The sequence below is a fragment of the Parasteatoda tepidariorum genome, chromosome 4 (genome assembly GCF_982258835.1).
Source record: "Parasteatoda tepidariorum strain Cologne lab strain chromosome 4, Ptep-v5.0, whole genome shotgun sequence".
Classification (NCBI taxonomy): domain Eukaryota; kingdom Metazoa; phylum Arthropoda; class Arachnida; order Araneae; family Theridiidae; genus Parasteatoda; species Parasteatoda tepidariorum.
In genome coordinates this window covers 91636241-91656339 of record NC_141758.1, presented here as the reverse complement: position 1 = coordinate 91656339, position 20099 = coordinate 91636241, and the positions used below count along the sequence as shown (strand labels likewise).

The following is a 20099-nucleotide window of genomic DNA, read 5'->3' as shown; positions in this document are numbered from 1 at the left end:
AATCAGTACTGTGGTCAGTGTGAGTCAAGTACGGATTCGTATCGACTAGCCATTGCTGGGATTGAAACCCGAGTCATCTTGTTGGGAGACGACTGTCTATCTTCTGAGCCACCAGGCCCTAAATATTTTGAACATGTAGAAGTTAAAATTAAAATAATTAATGAAATAAAAAAGCTATTGGTTTCCTGGCGCCTGCCTTACCTAAAAGTGCCAAATATTTTTGGATTGCACTTGATTTATGAAAGCAATCCATTAAGCTTACTGCCTAAAGTTAATTTGATTTTTAAGTACATTTTTTTTTGGTGGGATGGTAGGTGGGATTTTCAAAAATTCATTAAATGAAAAGAATTGACCTGAAACTTGAATTTCTGTGCAAGTAAATATTCAAATTCGCAAATTCCTTGGTTATAAGTAAAAATAAATTTCCAACACATTCTCAAAATAAGCAACAATTTTCGGTCCAAAAAAGAACAAAATAACAATTTCTATGCAGATACTAAAATGTTTCTATGCAATACGCTGATACCTAGAACTTTCTAAAATGTTGAGCACTTGCTTGGAAATAACACTAATTAACAGCGTAATGTAAAAATCTCACTTTCGAAAATAACAATGGACTTTTTATATTGTCAGAAATCTTTAATTGCTTTCCGTCAAATTATTTGCCAATAAAAAATATAATTAATGCGCATTAAATTTGACACTTATCTTTTTGACGCAGCAAAAACAATTTTTAACTAAGACTTGATAGTAAAATGACAATAAAATCCATTATAATCCTAATGTTCGATAAGGTCTGATATTTAAAAAAATTTAGATGAGTGAATGCTTAAAAAATATGTTTCATTTTAATTTTTAAAAGAGTATTTCGGTAAAAATTCGTTAAAAACAAAAATAACTGTAGGGAAAAAAGTAAGCTCAATAAATTACAATTGTATTTTTCTCAAATAAATCAGTTTAATATTTTGAGTATTTAAGTAGAGATAATATTAATTAGGACGTTGTGATTTCTTTCAAAAGAACCAAACTTAAAAACAAAATAGTTCGTAAAAACTAATTTATACATTTAACTATGATTAATACTTAATAAAAAACTAATTAATATTTAATTAAGTTTCTTATTGGTTTACGAAAATCTATTTTTCTCAGTTTTGCTTACCCTGAATGTTATGACAGAATGATTAAAACCTTAACTGATTCTACATGACTTATCATTCGAAATAAGTTGATTGATAACAGCTTCGTGAAGGTGGATATTTACTGTTGTGACAACGAAGGAGAAATTTTTGACATCTTTGACAAGCATATTCAAAATCAGATAAATGATGAAATTGCTTAATAATGTAAACCCAGTCGTACGAAAAATTAATTAGATCGATTATTATAAAACTATTTTATCTTGACAAAAATCTGAATTTTAATTTAAAAACATTTTAATTACTTAATTCAGCTATCCCAATTTTTTTTCGGTTAATGCACCGTATAAATGGTAGACCTTCTTTTTGCAAGTTCGAAAGAAAAAAATTTTATTGCTAGAAAAATTGGTAAGTTAGTGTTAAAGCATCAAACAAAAAATATGCATTTTCAGGAGTCACAAGCAAATTTATAGTTTTATATCCGGTAGCAAAAATAAAAGTAAACAAGCAATACAAGCCGACAGGACTCTCTAGTGGTCAGGGATCTGACTTCACATCAGAAAGGTTTTGGGTTTGAATCCCGGACAAGGCACGAATGCTCGCTTATTTACTATATCTGTCATTACTGTGGCAGTAAAGCTGGCTCGCCTAATATGGTGCCTCTAAGAGAGTGGCCAAGAAATCTGCCTTGAGCCTCGATTACTCAGGGGATAAAGCATTCGCCGTCCAATGAGATGACCCGGGTTCGAATCACAGCGATGGCTGGTCGAAAACGCATTCCGCATACGGCTTGCACCGATCACAGTGCTGGCATGAAATATTGTCAGTGATAGACGGATCATGGATAAGAGTTCCCTTGCCCCAGGGAAACCGGGAGAGGTTCTCGTGGTCTTCCTCTCCATGCAACGCAAATGTGGGTTCGTTGCATCGTTGTTGGTTGCACAAAAATTGGGTCGACTACTATTGTTCAACTCCGTAGCCTTGTAATTTTGAATCCAATGCAGAAGACAAGGGAACTCCTGGATCAAGTATTGGGAGAAATTTACCTTCGTGGAGGAACTAATCCGTTCGTTCTGTTTTTGATGGAACTAACACGTATTTGCGTTACATGGTGAGGAGAACCACGAAAATCTCCCACAGTTAGTCTGACGGCAAAGGAACCCTAACCTATGGATCCGTCTACCACTGAGGATATTTTACGTCAGCACCGTGGTCGGTGCATGCCGGATGCGGAATTCGTATCGAACAGCCATCGCTGGGATTCGATACGAATTGGAAGTCGAACGCTCTGTCCCGTAAGCCCTCACGGCTCCATTCCTTGTTTGTAAAAATTCTAGTAATTTAGTTAATGATCTTTCTTATATCTCACGACATTAAAGTATTTGGATATCTAATCTAATTTAATCTTTTGTACCCTGGAATTCCCACCAAACCCCCTCATACCTGTTTTATATCTCCTTTATTTGATTATCTTGTTCAAACTTATTCTTTTGTTCTTATTGATTTAACTACTTTGTTTTCACATGTTTGTCACCTTATTTCTAAACTTTCATTTAGTGCTTAGGCGTGGAAGAAGGTTCTTGTATTATAGATCCGATACCGTATACTCATAGATCCATTTCTGTATTTTCATTTCTGCACGTTTTCTTTTAATTCATCATCAATCTTCTTTGCCTTGTATAATGCATCTTTGCGAAAAATTATATCTAGAAACAGACACAAATTGTACTTGAGTAAGTATAGGATCTGAAATTGTGTTTGAGAAAATCATAGATTTAACTAGGATTCAAGGGAAATTTTTTTAGACAAGTTACTTACATATTTTTTTCTTACCTTTTTCTTATTCTATATGAATTTAGGGCAGAATAAGTGAAAATATTATATTTAGTATTTTAATAATTCATGATTATGAAATACAGCCTGCAACACTATTGTCTTTATTTGCATTGAAGGCAAAATCTTTCAAAGACGGCTCACGTCCAAACAATAATTTTTCAAATTCGCACTTGTTTACAGTTTTTCAGATCTAATAAAAACAGTTATTCAACTCTGAAATATCTTGAATTCATAAAATAAAATATTGTAAATGTTTCAATATGAATGAAAAAAAAATTTGAAATGTCTCTTTGTTTTGGTTTTTTGGATTTTGTATTTTAGTGGAAATATAGTAACAGATTTTTTAGACTGTTTTCTTACACTATATTAGACTAGTTTCTATTAGACTGTTTTTAGTAATTAAAAAATACCAAAGCATATTTTTGCTGGTAGTTAGAGAATTAGAAAAAAATATATATAAAAGAGGCACCGGTGCCCCTCCAGCGTCGAACGGTTAAAAACCATTTTTCAGATTCAAATTTTGTTCTTAACATTGTCTATTTTTTTTTTTAAATCTGAGAGGAAACATAATCTGCAGATGTTGTGAAAATCTTCAGCCCCCCTCACTGTACTGGAGTGTTCCTGCTCCCAGGATTTTCTATCCTTGTTCTATCTTTAGTTTTAATTTCTTAGTTTTATTACCACCAGGAATCGTAACTGTTTTTAAAATCAGTTTAAAGATACAAGCCTGAAAAGGAAACAAAATAATTAATTTCACTCTAAGAAAAAAGAATTCGCATTCAAATTTTACATTTTAAATATCGTAATCAAAATTTACCTAAAAATTCGAAAATATATTATTTTAAATTCTGAAGTATTCTTCCACTTCGTTTTAAGCATGTAAACAATCAAATTAATGACGTCTTCCTTTTAATCACGTTTTGGAACGATTTTAATCATCCGAGCAACCCTAATATCGAGCAACAAATTTGTCACCAAAAAGCAAACAGCCAATCACCGACGCGCATACAAACCAGGAGAAAAAGTGCAATTAATTAATACAGGAGTCATTCCAATTAATGCAATTACTTCCCGGTCGTTGGGCGGGCTGTCGCAGAGAAAGCCGTCACTGTATTTGCATTCAGGTGTCCATATGTCATGGCTTCCAAGCAGACGTGATCACTTCGCCAAGAAGAACAAACAAAATCCCAAAAAAGTCATCGCCAACTTGATGGACAATCTACATTCTCCCCACGAACTGGACATTTTCACTTACTTTGGTAGTCTATGAGCACGTGCTCTTTCAAAAGACCATAAACACCTGGATTACGTTGGCTACAGTGGCATCATGTAACATCTTCTGAATACTTAAGTGGAAGAGGTTTTCTATCCATCCAGTAATGTCACTCCGTACACCCCAAGGGTTGCGTAAAATCGTTTGGAGTGATGACTATGTCAGGGTTTATAATTGTTATTTGATTTTTCCTAGCTGCTACTGTTGGGGCTTCAGAGATTTTTTTGTTTTTGTTTTGTTCTCTGGATTGCCCCCGTGAGTTCTGAAACTTGGTTCTGGAACAAAGCGATTTATAAAGCTGTCAGAAGACAATGCTGAGAGAAAAGAAACATTTTAACAAATTTAGATGAGTGTAATTAATTTAAGAGCCACATAAAATGGAACGGCCACAAACAAAATAACTCGAAGCATGCGCTGTCTATATATCTTTCACATTTGTCATTGTTTATTTTGTAAATTGTTTACAATTCTTTATTTTGCGCTTCATACACTATTAGATTTACGAAAAATAAAAATCTTTTGGAATATAAACCAAGACAGGTTCTTGTGAAAATTTTAGTTAATCTATCTGATTTTTTTTTCTTTCAAATTCTGTTTTTCAATTTTTTTTGTATTTTGATGACACTAATGAAACATTTTATATGTTTTGTCTTTGCTTTGTGAGGAATGATAACTAAGAAATTTGTCGCAATGGCGGATTTATCATATGATACTGTTGTTACGACAAATATATATATATATATATATATATATATATATATATATATATATATATATATATATATATATATATATATATATATATATATGCCATACTCGTTATATTCATTTTTAACAATGTTTTTATGTGATTTTATAATTTATTTATCAGTTGATGTATTTAATTAGCTCAATTTGAAGTTTTCTTCTTAAATCTTTGAGATTGCTCTGTAGTTCATAAAAATCTGATTTTAGAACAAAAAATATTTAGTATATTCTATTTTTCATTTTGTTTTAAAAAGTTTTTTTGAAACTTCTGGAACAAAGCGATTTATAAAGCCGTCAGAAGACAATGTTGAAAGAAAAGAAACATTTTAAAAAATTTAGATGAGCGTAATTAATTTAAAAGCTACATAAAATGGAACAACCACAAATGAAATAATTCGAAACATGTATTTTCTATATGTCGTTCACATTTGTCATTACTTAAAGTGTAGATTGTTTACAATTTATTTCATACACTATTAGATTAACGAACAATAAAAATCGTTTGGTTTATAAACCACGACAGGTTTTTGTAAAGTTTTTAGTTGATCCATCTGATTTTTTTTTCAAATTTTGTTTTTGAATTTTTTTGTGTTTTGATAGCACTGATAAAACATTTTATAAGTTGTCTTTGCTTTGTGAGGAATGGTAACTAGGAAATATATATATATATATATATATATATATATATATATATATATATATATATATAATATTTTTTTTTCTGGAAATAGCATTATAATTAATTTGCAATTATTTTAATGCAAATTTTTTTCCTTTCTGAATCTTTTTCTTAGAACCTTTTGTGCTGAACTATTATGAACACCACCCTTTCACCATCGGGTGAAAGGGTGGTGTACATTCTCAATATTCGCATAACACAGCTGATTCTTAATAAATCAAAATGCTTGTTTTAAAAAAAATACTACGGTACTTTTACAAAAAAAACTTGTACCGTAAAATCCATTTTAACCACACAAAAAAAAAGGAAAACATTTTTAACATGTTACGTAACAAAAAATCTGATAAACCGTAACTTTTACAGTAATAATTAATGTAAAATCATTAAGCCACTCTAATTAAGTAAATATTACTGTAAAATTTACTGTATAATTTTTTTACGGTAAAAATGGATTTTGCGCATGATGCTCTACTTTTTATCTTAATTTGATTCTGAAATTTTTATATTGTAGCACATATACTATTGGCATAGTCAATAATTCAATGACTTGATCAGTAGTTTTCAAATTAGCCATCCACTCCCTTTCAGAAGATTGCAATCCTCATTGAAAAAGAAGACAGCTGTTGAAGAATGTATTCTTAAATAAAATTTTTAAATGAAGAAAAAGTTTGATTCAAAAAAATTTCAAAAAATGCTTTTTGGAACTTAATTTAATTCCAGATATAAAGTAACGATTTCTAAAACGTTTTCGTTACAAAATGGGTACATTTTCCTTACAATTTTCTTAAAAAGTAACGAAAAGACAAGTGAAGGTGGAAAATTTAAAAAGTAATGAAGTGCAAATCAAAGTGCGTATTTTTTTTTACACGGGAAGTCTTCGGCCGGCGAGGATCGAACCCACGACCTCTTGGATATGGGCCCAGCGCCCAATCGACCAGGCTATCCCGGCCTATTATATGTATACATTGATAAAATGCAAACAAATAACTATTCAACAATTGTAATATACACTTATGATAGTGCATAACGACGCCCGGTGGCTGAGTGTTACCGCCTCGCGCTCCCGCGTCACAGGTCCTGGGTTTGATTCTCAGGCCAGGCAAGGTTGACTCAGCCCTTCACCCTTTCAGTGGGTCGATAAATGAGTACCAAGCATGCTTGGTAACTAAACACTGGGGGTTTAGCGTTCGGCTGACCACCTAACCGGAACATCTGCTTCTGCACCCCAGAGCCCAAGGTCAAGAAAACTGAGATGGGCACAGTAGGCCTTGGCCCTCCATGGGCTGTCGCGCCACTGAGTTTAGTTTTAGATAGTGCATAGCACTCGTTGCAGTTGTAAGGTATGAAATTTCCAAAGGACAATTCAGAACAATTGCCACAGGAATGATCATTTGAAGACTTAAAACCACTAGTCTATCCACTGTTATCACCTTACACAAAAACTGCTATAACTGTGTAAATAATTGTAGTACAAACAAAAACAAAATATAGTTAGAAAGCTAAGAGTACAAGGATTAAATATTTATAATAAACTCATTTTCAAAAATTTTGCCCAAAATCATGTTTTTGCACGAAATTATAAGATTTTATCTTATAAAAGTTATTTCAAGTTTAAACGATGACATTTGTATTAAAAACACGTTTCCCTAAAAATGATCTGTCTCTGCTGAAAGAACATTGTTTAAATGGTCACCCATTGTTAACTATAAGCTAAGAAAACTTTTAATTGTTGCAATGTAACAATCGTTAAACAAATATATACAAGCGATTATAACAATTACTTGCATTGTTTTACAGTGAAATCCTCACTTCTAAAGTTTATGCGCTATCTGTAGGTGATTATTTTACAGGTACTTAAACTTAATTAGAAAAAATGGCAAAAGTGCTGAGATTTTTGCGAAAAAGGCTGTAAGTATAAGATATTAGTAATATCATGTTATAGTAGCCTTAATTTAACTTTTTTTTCTCCATAAAATACATATTTTACCTCGAATAGAAAATCGACGTTAACTTGAACTTCAACTTTAAACTTAACCGTAAATAGTAATCCAATAAAATAGCTTAGTGTTCTTTTATAAGAACACTTATTTCAATCGTAATATTTACTAAAATCTATAGTTATTTATTAACTTTTAAGAATAATGTCTGCAAAGGTGAGTTTATCTGAACAAATATATATATATATATATATATATATATATATATATATATATATATATATATATATATATATATATATATATATATATATATATATATATATATATATATATATATATATATATATATATATATATATATATGGGCGACTACCAGTGCTCAACTTCATACTCTCCTCCAGAACTTGAACCCAATCGAGAAGTCAAGGAAACTCATGGATCAAATATTGGGAAAAATTTGCCTCTGTAGAGGAATTTTGATGGAACTAACCCACATTTGCATTACATGCAGAGGGAAACCAGAAAACCTCTCATGGTTAGTCTTACTTCAAGGGAGCTCTAGACCATATTCTGTCAACCACAGAGGTTTTTTTACGTCAGCACCGTGGTGGTCGGTGCCAGACGGATATATATATATATATATATATATATATATATATATATATATATATATATATATATATATATATATATATATATATATATATATATATATATATATATATATATGGTAATTTATTATTTATTTTTAGCGCAAAGGTGTTTAAGAAGGGTGAAGGTGCGGATGAAAATTATTTTGAAATAAGAGATTGGGGTGATGTTCTGAAAGAACAAATGATTGGAGAGTCTAAGAAGGCTCATGGAAATGTCCTTGAATGGGACAAAGATCAACAGTCTAAGAAGACTGATGATGATGCAACTCTTGGCGAGTCTGATATGGCCACCAATGCCAAGTTTGAGTTGCGAGATTGGTGTGAAGTTCTCAAAGAACAAATGGTGGCTGAAGTAAGAGTTTCTGAGAAAGATCATCAGAGTAAAACTCTTGAGAAAACGACCCCTACCAAAAAGAGGGAGCGCAAAAATGCTGTTATACAAGGGGCATTTGATGAGCTGGACACCATTGAAACTCTGGAGCAAATGATGCTCTGGCTGATACAATGGTGAAAATTCTTAAAAGGCGACATTTGATGAGCTGGATGCATTTAATACGCTCAAACAAATGATGCACTAGTTGATACGCAGCTAAAAAGTTCGAAAAAGACTCAAAATTATACAGTTGACTCAAGCTGCAGAAAACAATTGATGAATAGAATATTTGATAATTATGTAAGAAAAAGCGAACGATGATTAAAATAATGTTTCTATTTTCTATTGTAATAACTGATACATATGTTTAAATAAACAGTTAATTAAATATTATGTCTCATGTTTTTTTTTTAATTCTATTTACAATTTCAAAATGTATGTCTTTTAAGAAATTTTTATTACATAATGCTAAGAGTTATGGCCTTCGGTAAAGTCTTACAATGGCCCACCTCTTGGCGACTTTTTGAAATCTCGCCAAGTCGGCAATCATTACTGGGGTCAACATTTCTTTTTGATCATTGAAAAGAAAAACATTTTCAACCGGTAACGCACAACAACAAAAATATCAAAAATGAAATAATAACGATGATTCTTACAGCAAGAGATCAGAAGCATAAATGGCGATAAAATAAACCCTTTTACCTCTTTTCTAGCGAAATCCAACTTTCGCGTAGGTATATATGTATCAAATAACCAATCAGGTTTTAGAGTTTTGGTGGTGTGATCGGACGTTCAAAATAGTCTTCCAGAAATATCTTCCAGAAACCAAGTTTGGCGAGATTTCAAAAACGTGATGGCGAGATTTGAAAAAAATCGCTATGAGGTGGGATATTTTAGGATCCACCTATGGCCTTTTTTATATAGGGAGAAAAATCAAATCTCATTGATCTTGTGGGGAATGCGCTTTCGACTAAGTTAATCGTCATCTATCATTAAATATCCAAAAATTGAATCGAATTAGCATGTCTTATATAAGAGTGAATTGATGTTTAATAATTGTAGTGGTAGTAACGCCTTAATCTAACCGAGGAATTAGGTGAAACGATCCTTCCTTAAATACACATGTTTGAAATAAAGTAAATAATTCAGGGAAATCAAAATTATGAGTTTGAGGAAGCGTAAATATCATTAACTAGAATTATAGAGGAAAGAGTTTTTTTTAAAAGCTTTTTTATTTTATAACCGTCGTTGAACAGCCAACCCAATTTTTTGGGTGTACGACAACTAATGTTCAACCCCGTAGCTTTGAACCCAATCCAGAGGACAAAGAAAGTCCTGCATTAAGTATTTGGAGAAATTCACCCTCGTGAATGACTTTTTGATGACCTAACCAGCTTTTGTGTTACATGGAGAGGAAAACTACAAAAATTCTCCCACGGTTAGCATGACGGCAATGTGATTCTAACCCATGATCCGTCTAATACTGAGGATATTTTACGTCAGCACTGTGATCGGTGCAAGCCGTGCATTACAATTGTTGAATGATTATTTGTTTTGTATTGTATCAATGTGTGTACAAATCAAATTTCATTAAAAACGGTCCAGTAGTTCTAGAGATAATCGTGACCAAGTCTGCAAATTCTCTTAATATCTTATACCAGTGTATATAAATAAATGAAAATTTAACTCACCAAAAAATACCCCCCAACTTTCTTATATTAAACAATAAAAAGAATTTTTATATACCAATAAATGTCTATGGACTCAGGATTACATGAATTTGCCTTACTTCTCCCCCGGATCTGTGTACATTCCAAAATTTTCAAATCACGCCCTGTGTTTCACTGAAAATAAAGTTGGAATTATGATTTTGTTGCCCCGTAATTAATTATTTTTCCTATTAAATGCCTCGTTAAAAATTAAGTATTTAAATCTCAGGAAAATAAATAAGTGAGGTAAGATGGAAGTTCTCTAAAAATTAAATAAAAATTTAAATAGATGTATATAAAATAATCAAGGTGGCAAAAACACTTATATCAGTTATGCTTGTCCAAAATGTCTATTCAACTAATAATTTTCAACTCTCTTGTCAAAACAACGATTATAAATCTTAATCAATTTTATTTGTGGAAATATTTAAAGTGATGTTTTGACATTTAACTTGCTAGGTCCTCTGTTTTTATTATTTTTTAAAAAACTTGAACAGCAAAATCATCGGGAGCATTGGACCTACTCTTTTTTGAAATTGATTGAAATATTCTTTTTTCTTCTTGCACGTTATGGTAAATATTTTTTTTCATACTAGGTTGAAAAATTTCATTATAAAAACTAAAAGGCGCTCTTGCTATACCAAAAAAAAAAAAATTGCGGTACAATTACCGTACTGTAATGACATTTCTAATTAAAAAACAAACAAAAATATACGGTATTTGAACCATTTATTTGTTAATTTTTTCTTGCATATGCTTACTGTTTACTGGAAATTCTTGTTTTTACGCCAAATTTAGTATTAAAATAAACTGGCAATCAAATTTAACTGTAAAGTGGTTTTTAGGCAATCAGGAATTATGATCAAATTATCAAATTTTACAACATTTATCAAGTTTTATAATATATTATGAAACTTTATTTCATTGATAATTTTACCAAAGCCAAACTCATTAGCCAACTCATAGCCATAGAGCTGCGCTAAAAATTAATGAGTTTTTTAGTGTTCTCCTAGAGCAATAAACATGGTAAATTTTACCATATTCCGGTAGTTTTAATCATATTTTTTATTTCTCAGTGCAAATAATTTACATACGTGAGTTATGTTTTCTTTTAAGTCACAAGTATTAGCCTTTTAGGACAATTAATTTGCCGTAATAAGGCATTAAAAAAAAACTAGATTCATAAATTTATTAAATGTAATGTACTTTAAAAATTATGTGACTATTTTTTTATTATCTTTCTTATAAGACGGCTAATATTTCTTTCACTAAATATGAAAAGTATTAAAATGATGAAACATTTTAGTACGTTTTTGATTTTGAACTAAAATATTAAGTAAAGTACCTCTAATCAATGTTTTAAAAAATGTACAAAAATAACGAAATCAGGATTTTTTTTTTTGATTTATAAATTTCATTTGCATTATTTTTCTTTTTGTATGAGTCAACAATTATTCCAGCAATTTATACCAAATGTATTGCTCTGTTCGAAAACTGTCTAAAGAAAAACTTAACTATTCTGTGACTTGAACGCAAATCTAATGTAATATGACGTCCTTGAAATAATATATATAAAAAGATGTCTAATTAATAAAATAATAAAATCTGGAATTGCGTAGCATTTTTTAAGTTATATGGATAAAAGTTGCAAAACGTTTGTTGGAAAAACTTCGTAACGTTCTTGCTATTTAAATGCGAATTTAGTTTACCAATTGTATTAAAAATATATCATAATATAGTCACAACAAAATTATATTTTGCATTGGACACATAAAATTGCGTAAACAGTTTTTTTTTTTTTTTTTTTTTTTTTTTTTTTTGAGTTTGCCGGAACCGGCAAATATTTAATTATTTTTGCATTGCAATTTTAGAAAGCTTATTTTCGAAAAAAGTTTTATTTTATTTATTTTTGTATAACGGTAAAGGAGCTAGATATAAATAAACTTCGAAAAAGCACAATTTATAGGATTAGACGAAATTTTATTAGAACAAAATAAATTATTGGCTTCATAAAAACTGAACTAGTTGCTGGGGATAAATCAACTCAACATGAAATTATGACTTCACCAAATGCATTCTATAATTAAATCTTTTATTAAACTATACACCCTATCATTAAAGTCTTAATTTTTTTATGCGACTTTCTTTAAATACAAAAACCTTTTACAGATATGAAACTTCAACTTTAAAAATAAATGTCAGCGGGACATTTTTATGATAATCTGTATGAAGTAAATGACATAAAGCTATAATTTTCTTTTCTGTGACAGCTGCGGCATATCTAGTGACACTTCTTTTAATATATTGAACGTGTCGGTAATGAACTGAGTTCAAAAACCCAACTAGTATAGAACATTGCCTTATTATCGGTTGATAAATTATCGATCGTAATGATCTATTTTGCGATAGATCATCATCATCAATAGATCTCGTTTTCCACAAATGTGCCATTTGTGCGGAAAAATTTGTTTTAAGTTAATGGTATTTTTTATGTCACTTTCTTCTTTTCGAATGTTTATTCTTGCGAATGAGATGATATTTATTGGTATGAATTCGATGTGAAATTTCTGTTTCTGAATGTAGCACCTGCTGTCTTATTAAATATATTCGAGAATTATATAGATTCGTTCTAGACTGATGTCGTTCTAATAATATATACAGTGAATTCGCGATAACTAGAATCTGATAGGACTGACGAAAAACTTCGACCTATCGGAAGTTCGACTTACCGTTAGTTTCGGGTTTGGACTTTCAAAATACTGTCGAATTATTTAATTAATGCTTATTTATTAATTACAAATCTTCCAAATACTTACAATATTTAAGATCATTTTTCTGACAAGCCATTTACGATAAGACTGTTTGAAGCACTTCATGATACCCTGGTCCATCGGCTGCAACTTTGCTGTTGTGTTTGGCTGGAGAAACTGCAAGTTTACTGCTTTCAAATTAGGTAGATCACTATGCGCTGTGCATTTATCCATAAAGAGTATCACTTTTCTTTTTTTAGCGACGAATTTCCGATCCAATTTTCTGACATAGTCTTCAAATAAAACTGATGTCATCCAAAACTTTTTGTTAGACTTGTAATCCAAAGGATACGTTTTTGCATTCTTGAAACATCGGAGATTTCGGTATTTTCCGATAACAACTAAGGGCAATTTCTCTGTCCCAAACGCATTTCCTCCAACTAGGACAGTCAAACGTTCCTTGCTCGTTTTACCCCCTGAGCAGTTTTCATCCTTAAACATCCTAGTCTTATTTGGAAGACATTTAAAAAATAAGCCCAGTTCATCAATATTGAAAACATCATTTTTAATTGTATCCTTTAAGCAAATTTGGTAACGTTTCATTTAACCATTGTTCACATACTTCAAGAGGGCCAGCTTTAGCTTCTCCATGAAGAGTGCGAAAGACATTGTGTGTGTGCATTGCAAAGGAAGGGGCAAGATATCAGCTCCAAGGTTGTTGTTTTTTTCTGCTTTAAAAGATCCAAAAAAAATCGAGTTAAAGGGAGTAAAATTCGAGTAATCGACAATAATTAACATGAAATTGAAGATAAAAGGGTCGGGACTTCATAAAAAAATCGAGTTATAGTAATATTCGAGTCATCGTACTTCGAGTTATAGCGAATTGACTGTATAAGTTCAGAAAGTAGAGAAAACATGGAAAAAATTACGGAATAATGAAAAAAGAGAAAAAGAATATTATTTAAAAAAAATTATAAAAATCCGAAAGGAAAAAAGCTATAATCTCTTCATCAGCTCACTCGGTTATATCCGCAAATAGGAGTGCTTCCTAATATTGTAGCAATATAGCCAAAGCAACATATTTCAATACAACAGTAATACTTGCAGCTTATGCGTAGTATAAAAAACTTAAGTTGAGTGATGTCATAATTTTCAATCTTTTCCTGACCGTTAAAAGCGGAATTCATAATGTCAATTTATCGCTATAAAGAATTTATCGTCAACCCAAATATCAATCAGTTTCTGGGTGAAGTAATTAGATAGAAATCGAAAGAGAAAAAATTAAATAAATAAATAAATTTTTCAAACTACGGTTTTTAAGTGAATTAAATATAATAGGAAAGTTTTTTTGCCAGTTTAACACTGTTCACATTCACGTTTATCAATATATTTTTATATTATTCATTACCTAGTTTCGGACAGTGTGAAGCGTGAAAGATTAAATTATAACTGACAGTTTGATCAATATATTTGTATTTTTTAATTATTTTATAATAGTCTCTGAATAGCCGATCCTATTTTTGGGATTACGACAGATAATGTTCAACTCCGTAGCCTTGTAATTTTGAACCCAATCCAGAAGACAAGGTAACTCCTGGATCAAGTATTTGGGAGAAATTTGCCTTCATGGAGGACTTTTTGATGGAACTAACCCGCAATTACGTTACATGGAGAGGAAAACCATGAAAACCTCCCACTGTTAGCCTGACGGCAAGAGGACTCTAACCCTTACGGATATTTTGCGTCAGCACTATGGTTAGTGCAAGCCGGATGCGGAATTCGTATCGACCTGCCAAGGCTGGAATTCGAACCCGGTTCCCCTTATTGGAAGGCGAACGCTCTTTCCTCTGAGCTATCACGGTTCAATATTTTTATATTGCATAAATGAAACTTCTGCGAATTCTAGCATTAGACTGAAACGTTTTGGACAGTTTAAGAGATTTTTACAAAAGTTTTTTCGTATACAAAAACTATTTTATATGTATTATATTTTATGTTGTATTTAGTATTTTTTAGCCAAACTATGTACCATTGTGTTCTACTTTTAAACTATGATTTTCGTAATTGTTAAAAGTTTATAAAATAATTTGAGCCTGATTTAAATTGAAATACAGATAATGATCCACGCTTGTTTTTTATCTTCTTCTGATAAATGCGATTTCCTAATTTCCGCGATACCCTCCATGCTCTTGTGACTTCCAACTTTTTTATTTGTTTTCGTACTCTCCCTTTTTTCTAATAGCATCCCCCAAACAGCCCGTTGTGGGCCATAGAAAATAAAGCTCCAAAATTCCGCAACCCAGGGATTGATTATGGTTATTTTGACAGCATTACGCACAAACCGCCATTACTTCCAGGAGATTTTGTTGCACATTGATATGAATTTGGATGAACTTCATACCAAACTTGGGATCGAACCCCTGTCCTTCCACAATGACAGCTCAGTATTAATAGTTTCTTGCATCGTTCACTTATCATCTCGTTTTCTCTTACTTTTGCTCGTAAATAAAAATTTTATTTTAATTTTATCTGAAAATAGATTTTTTAACTACAACAAGAACACTTGAGCTATCATAAAAGTTTCATATTCAGTTAGGAGCAGTATAGCCGTGTCCGGCTCCTATGATTTCCCATTCCTTATTGAATTCGATTTTAATGACTTTAGAATCAGATAATCTGAATTCAAAATACAGTTTCTTGATATATAAATGATGTAAGTAAAACAAGTTGAGAAATTAAAGGATTGAATCGAACTTTTTTTTTCTGTTCCTAAATTTATTTCAACGATGTTGCAAACAATTCAAAAGTATAGTTATTAATTTGATACAATTTTTTTAATTATTTCGAAACAAATTAATATTGCTGCTCTTGTTTTCCTTTTTAAATTATGTTATAATTATCAAATAATACTTTTAAACTGGTAAAAAAAATTAAGAGAAAATTAATATTAAAAAATGCCTACCCTTTAGAAAAGAAATGATTTGGGTTTCTTTTAAATATTTGTTTTAAAAATTTAAATTTTGTGCTTGTGTAAATAGATTGCATATTTAAAAGTAATTTTTCATTAATTAAAAGAAACCTTTAGAATCAGGTAAAAACTCCATACGTAAATAACCGTTTCTTTTTCTTCATACGTATAACTAGCGTTAAGTGAATAGAGTTCTATGATATTTAAGGAAGGAATAGAAGCGCCATCTATATTTGAAAAGTAGAATTGATCAGAGCAAATAATATTTCCTTGACTAATAAATCAATGTGTAGTTGGAACTTGGCAGTTTATTATTATTATTTTTTATATATACATTATCAAATGATTTTGGTTAACCTAACCTTTCTTTCTGACATGAGTTAGTAATTAGTGCTTAAAATGGTAGAATAGTTAATTCTATTTCTCAAGTTTCAAGTTTTTGCAAACGTCTGGAACAAAATCACAAAGCTCACGGCAAATATGACATTTTTTATTGCCTTTTTAAGATTATTCTGTTTCATCAGTTCCATTAAAATCCTAGGTTAAGTAAATAAATAAAATGAAAAAAAGAAAGGTTTTTTGGAAGTGGTACAAATTAGCAGTAATTATAACCCCACTGAATATTCATAGTACAATTTATGAACATAAGTAATATATAATAAATTATTACTTTTTTGCAGAGTTAGAGTTGTCATTTTTTATTTTTTGAAAATATAAATATTTTTCTTATTTAATTATTCAAATTTGGTTTGATGAGAAATAATTAAAATTATGTAAATTTGGGGAACAAAAACATTTTGTAACAAAAGGGAAGGTGACAGTGGAGCTAAATTTTAAAAGTATTTGCATTGCAAAACACTGGATTTTAGCCATACAAGTACTGATAACTACCTACATTTCTTTTAATAAACTTAATATGAGATGAAAATCCAACTAAAAATTCAATGAATTAAATTATAAAGTGTGCTTTCTAACGTAACTATCGTAAAATTAAGCTTAAAAAAAAAAAAAAAACACATTTAAAAAAAAAATATTTATTATTATTTTTTTTTTAATTCAGACTTAATCAGAAAATTTAGCCGAATTAAAATTAGAAAACAAGTTTTATATAGATAACCTGAAATAATTACGATTGTGAGAAAATATATTTCAAATTATTTTATTTTGATAAACATTCCAAAGAAATCAAATTAAAAATGTTTTCTTTACATCATAAATTTGTACGTAGAGTTAAAATAAAAGCGCTCAATAATTTAAAAAGTACATTCGTTACAATGAAAAAATCTCATAACATATCGTCGGTGAATTTTTAAATATGAATACTGCTCAAAATGCGTGTTTACAAAAATGGGCATGCCTCGAAATGTCTGTTACGACATAACTCGAAATGCGTAATTATGAGAATGGACAAATCTCTAAATACGTGTTTACGAAAGTGAACGTTGTTGAAAATGCCTGTTTACGAACATGGACATCATTCAAAATGTCTGTTATAACATAGCTGAAAATGCGTATTTATATTTATGAAAATGGACAAATCTCTAAACGCGTGTTTAGGAAAATGGAAGTAGTTGAAAATGCGTATTTACGAACATGGACATATGGCTGTTATGACGTAGCTCGAAATGCGTGTTTACGAAAATGGACAGCTCGAAATCTGTGTTTACGAAAATGAACATAGCTCAAAATGGCTATTATGACATAGCTCAAAATGTCTGTCACGACATAGCTCGAAATGCGTATTTATGAAAATGGACAAATCTCTAAACGCGTGTTTATGAAAATGGAAGTAGTTGAAAATGCGTATTTACGAACATGGACATATGGCTGTTATGACGTAGCTCGAAATGCGTGTTTACGAAAATGGACAGCTCGAAATCTGTGATTTCGAAAATGTACAGCTCAAAATGCGTGTTTACGAAAATGTAGACTTTTTGAAATACCTATTACCTTTATAGATGATAAAAGTATTGACACACTGAGTGCCGTTACTTTTTACAGTGAAATTTTACGCAACTGAAATTCTTATGCACTGTATTTTTTGCAGTAATATTTACAACAAAATCACAGAAACAACGTAATTAAATAAATATTACTGCAAAAATTATGGACTGAAATTCAACAGTAAAAATGAATTTCATGGGTGTTTCAGGGTGTCAGTACTTTTTACAGAAATTTTATCCTGAATTTTTTTACAGTATAGTAGGTGCTGTTTTCAATTAATAGTGTAATTCATTACAAAACGTACTGCTACTATTACTGTAAAAAAATGCATTCATTACATCTATTTCAAAAATTGCAGACATTGGACTTATCACTTTTCAACATATGTTTGCTGCTTTATTATTATGTTTGCACAATTTATTGGTTGGCTCACTAGCAGTATTTAAAATTTTTAACTATTATAACAGGTGCTTTTTTTAATACTAAAATAAAACATGAGAGATTTCCTTATAAGCATCTTAAATCAAGAGACAGTCCGTAACGTTTCATGACGTTGTTGAATCATTTTATTTTTTTGTTTGTTGATAAGTGCGAAACAGAAACAGTTATTTTTTCAAAAAAAAAATAAATTACAATGCATATTGATAAAAATTGCTTTGATAAACCCAATTTAATTTCGCTTGTTTTCTTTCAAAACTATTTTGACTTTTAAAGGAAGATGATCTAGACTTTTGCTGTTGCATTTTCCAGTAGACCTGAGATTTTTATTCCGTCTAATATTAGCCATCTCTATCACAAAACATATGATTGTTCTTCGTAACTTATTTTATAACTGTTGTTAAACAGCCGACCCCATTGTGAGTTAACAGCTACCAATGTTAAACACTGTGCTGTTCACTGGTCTAGTGGTCACTGTACTGGACTACGGGGTCAGTGGTTGTGGGTTTGATTCCCACCGTTGGTATGGATGTAATTTGCTCTCTCTGTGTTCTATATCCTTTCTTCTGTGTGATTGTGCGAATGTAATCCTCTCTATAAACGTTGTTGTGTGACGTGGTTGTATGACGTGGGCGATGCTACTCCAGCGCCACGGGTGCCCACTGGGTAACGATAAGAGAGTAGCAATTCTGTGATATCTGAAGCCAATGAGAAATAGACCCAAGAGCCCGTCATTAAAAAAATGTTAAACTTCTACTCCTTTTAATTTTGATCCTAGTCCAGAAGACAAGGGAACTCCTGGATCAAGTATTGGGAGCAATTATACCTTCGTTGAGGACTTTCTGATGGACCTAACCCACATTTGAGTTACATGAAAAGGAAAACCTCGAAAATCTCCCACGGTTAGCATGATGGCAAGGAGACTGTAACCCGTGATCCGTCTACCACTGAGGATATGTTAAGGCAACACTGTAGTCAGTGCGACCCGGGTGCGCAGTTCGAATCCCAATCATTGCTGGGATTCTTAAAATCAGCCTCTTTGATCAAGACTCGAAAAAATCAGCCTCTTTGATCAAGATTCGAAAAAATCAGCATCTTCTGTCGAAAAACACCATAACGATTTTGGCTACTTCTTCCGAAGCTAACGCATAGGGTTGCTTTATGACAAAAGTTTTTCTAAAGACGTAAGTGACATGAGTCGTGACATAAGTTTTTAGCACCACAGTACAAAGCAACGGTTAACATAACTGATTGTGATTATCTATCATATATTAATCTGATGATCACTTCAAGCATACGTATGAGTCTGCAAGACATTAAAATACACGTAATTTCGTCTAATGTGCATGTGATGTGTCCAAAACTTTAGCGGCAAACGATTAGTTATATACTTCTGCATAACCTCACGTAACTTTGTTATGGACACAACACAAAAACAAAACACAAAAAGTAAATAAATAAATAAAAATCAGCCTGTCCAATCGAACGACACCATCTTGGATACTTCTCACGTAGCTCACGCATCGGGGCTATCTTCTACCCTTCTATTTCACGCGCCTGTGCTCTATCGGTCCCAAACCAAACAAAAGACACCAACACCAGATCTATGTTTTCGAACTTTCTACGTGATCCGCCATCTTTCTCTAATATCGA

General features: G+C 31.2%; 1 protein-coding gene across 2 annotated transcripts in view; it reads left to right on the top strand.

The window, feature by feature from the left end:
* LOC107444543 (uncharacterized) overlaps window positions 1-20099 on the top strand; it is a 128019-nt gene that overhangs the window by 67775 nt on the left and 40145 nt on the right. Inside the window, exon 2 of one of the 2 annotated variants that reach the window (XM_071182642.2) lies at window positions 8364-8986. The exons of the other annotated variant lie outside the window; for it this stretch is intronic. Within the exon in view, the coding sequence (XP_071038743.2) occupies window positions 8364-8775 (412 nt within the window). The 3' untranslated portion in view covers window positions 8776-8986. Of the gene's footprint in view, window positions 1-8363; window positions 8987-20099 lie in introns of those variants that run through there. 2 annotated transcript variants of the gene reach the window in all.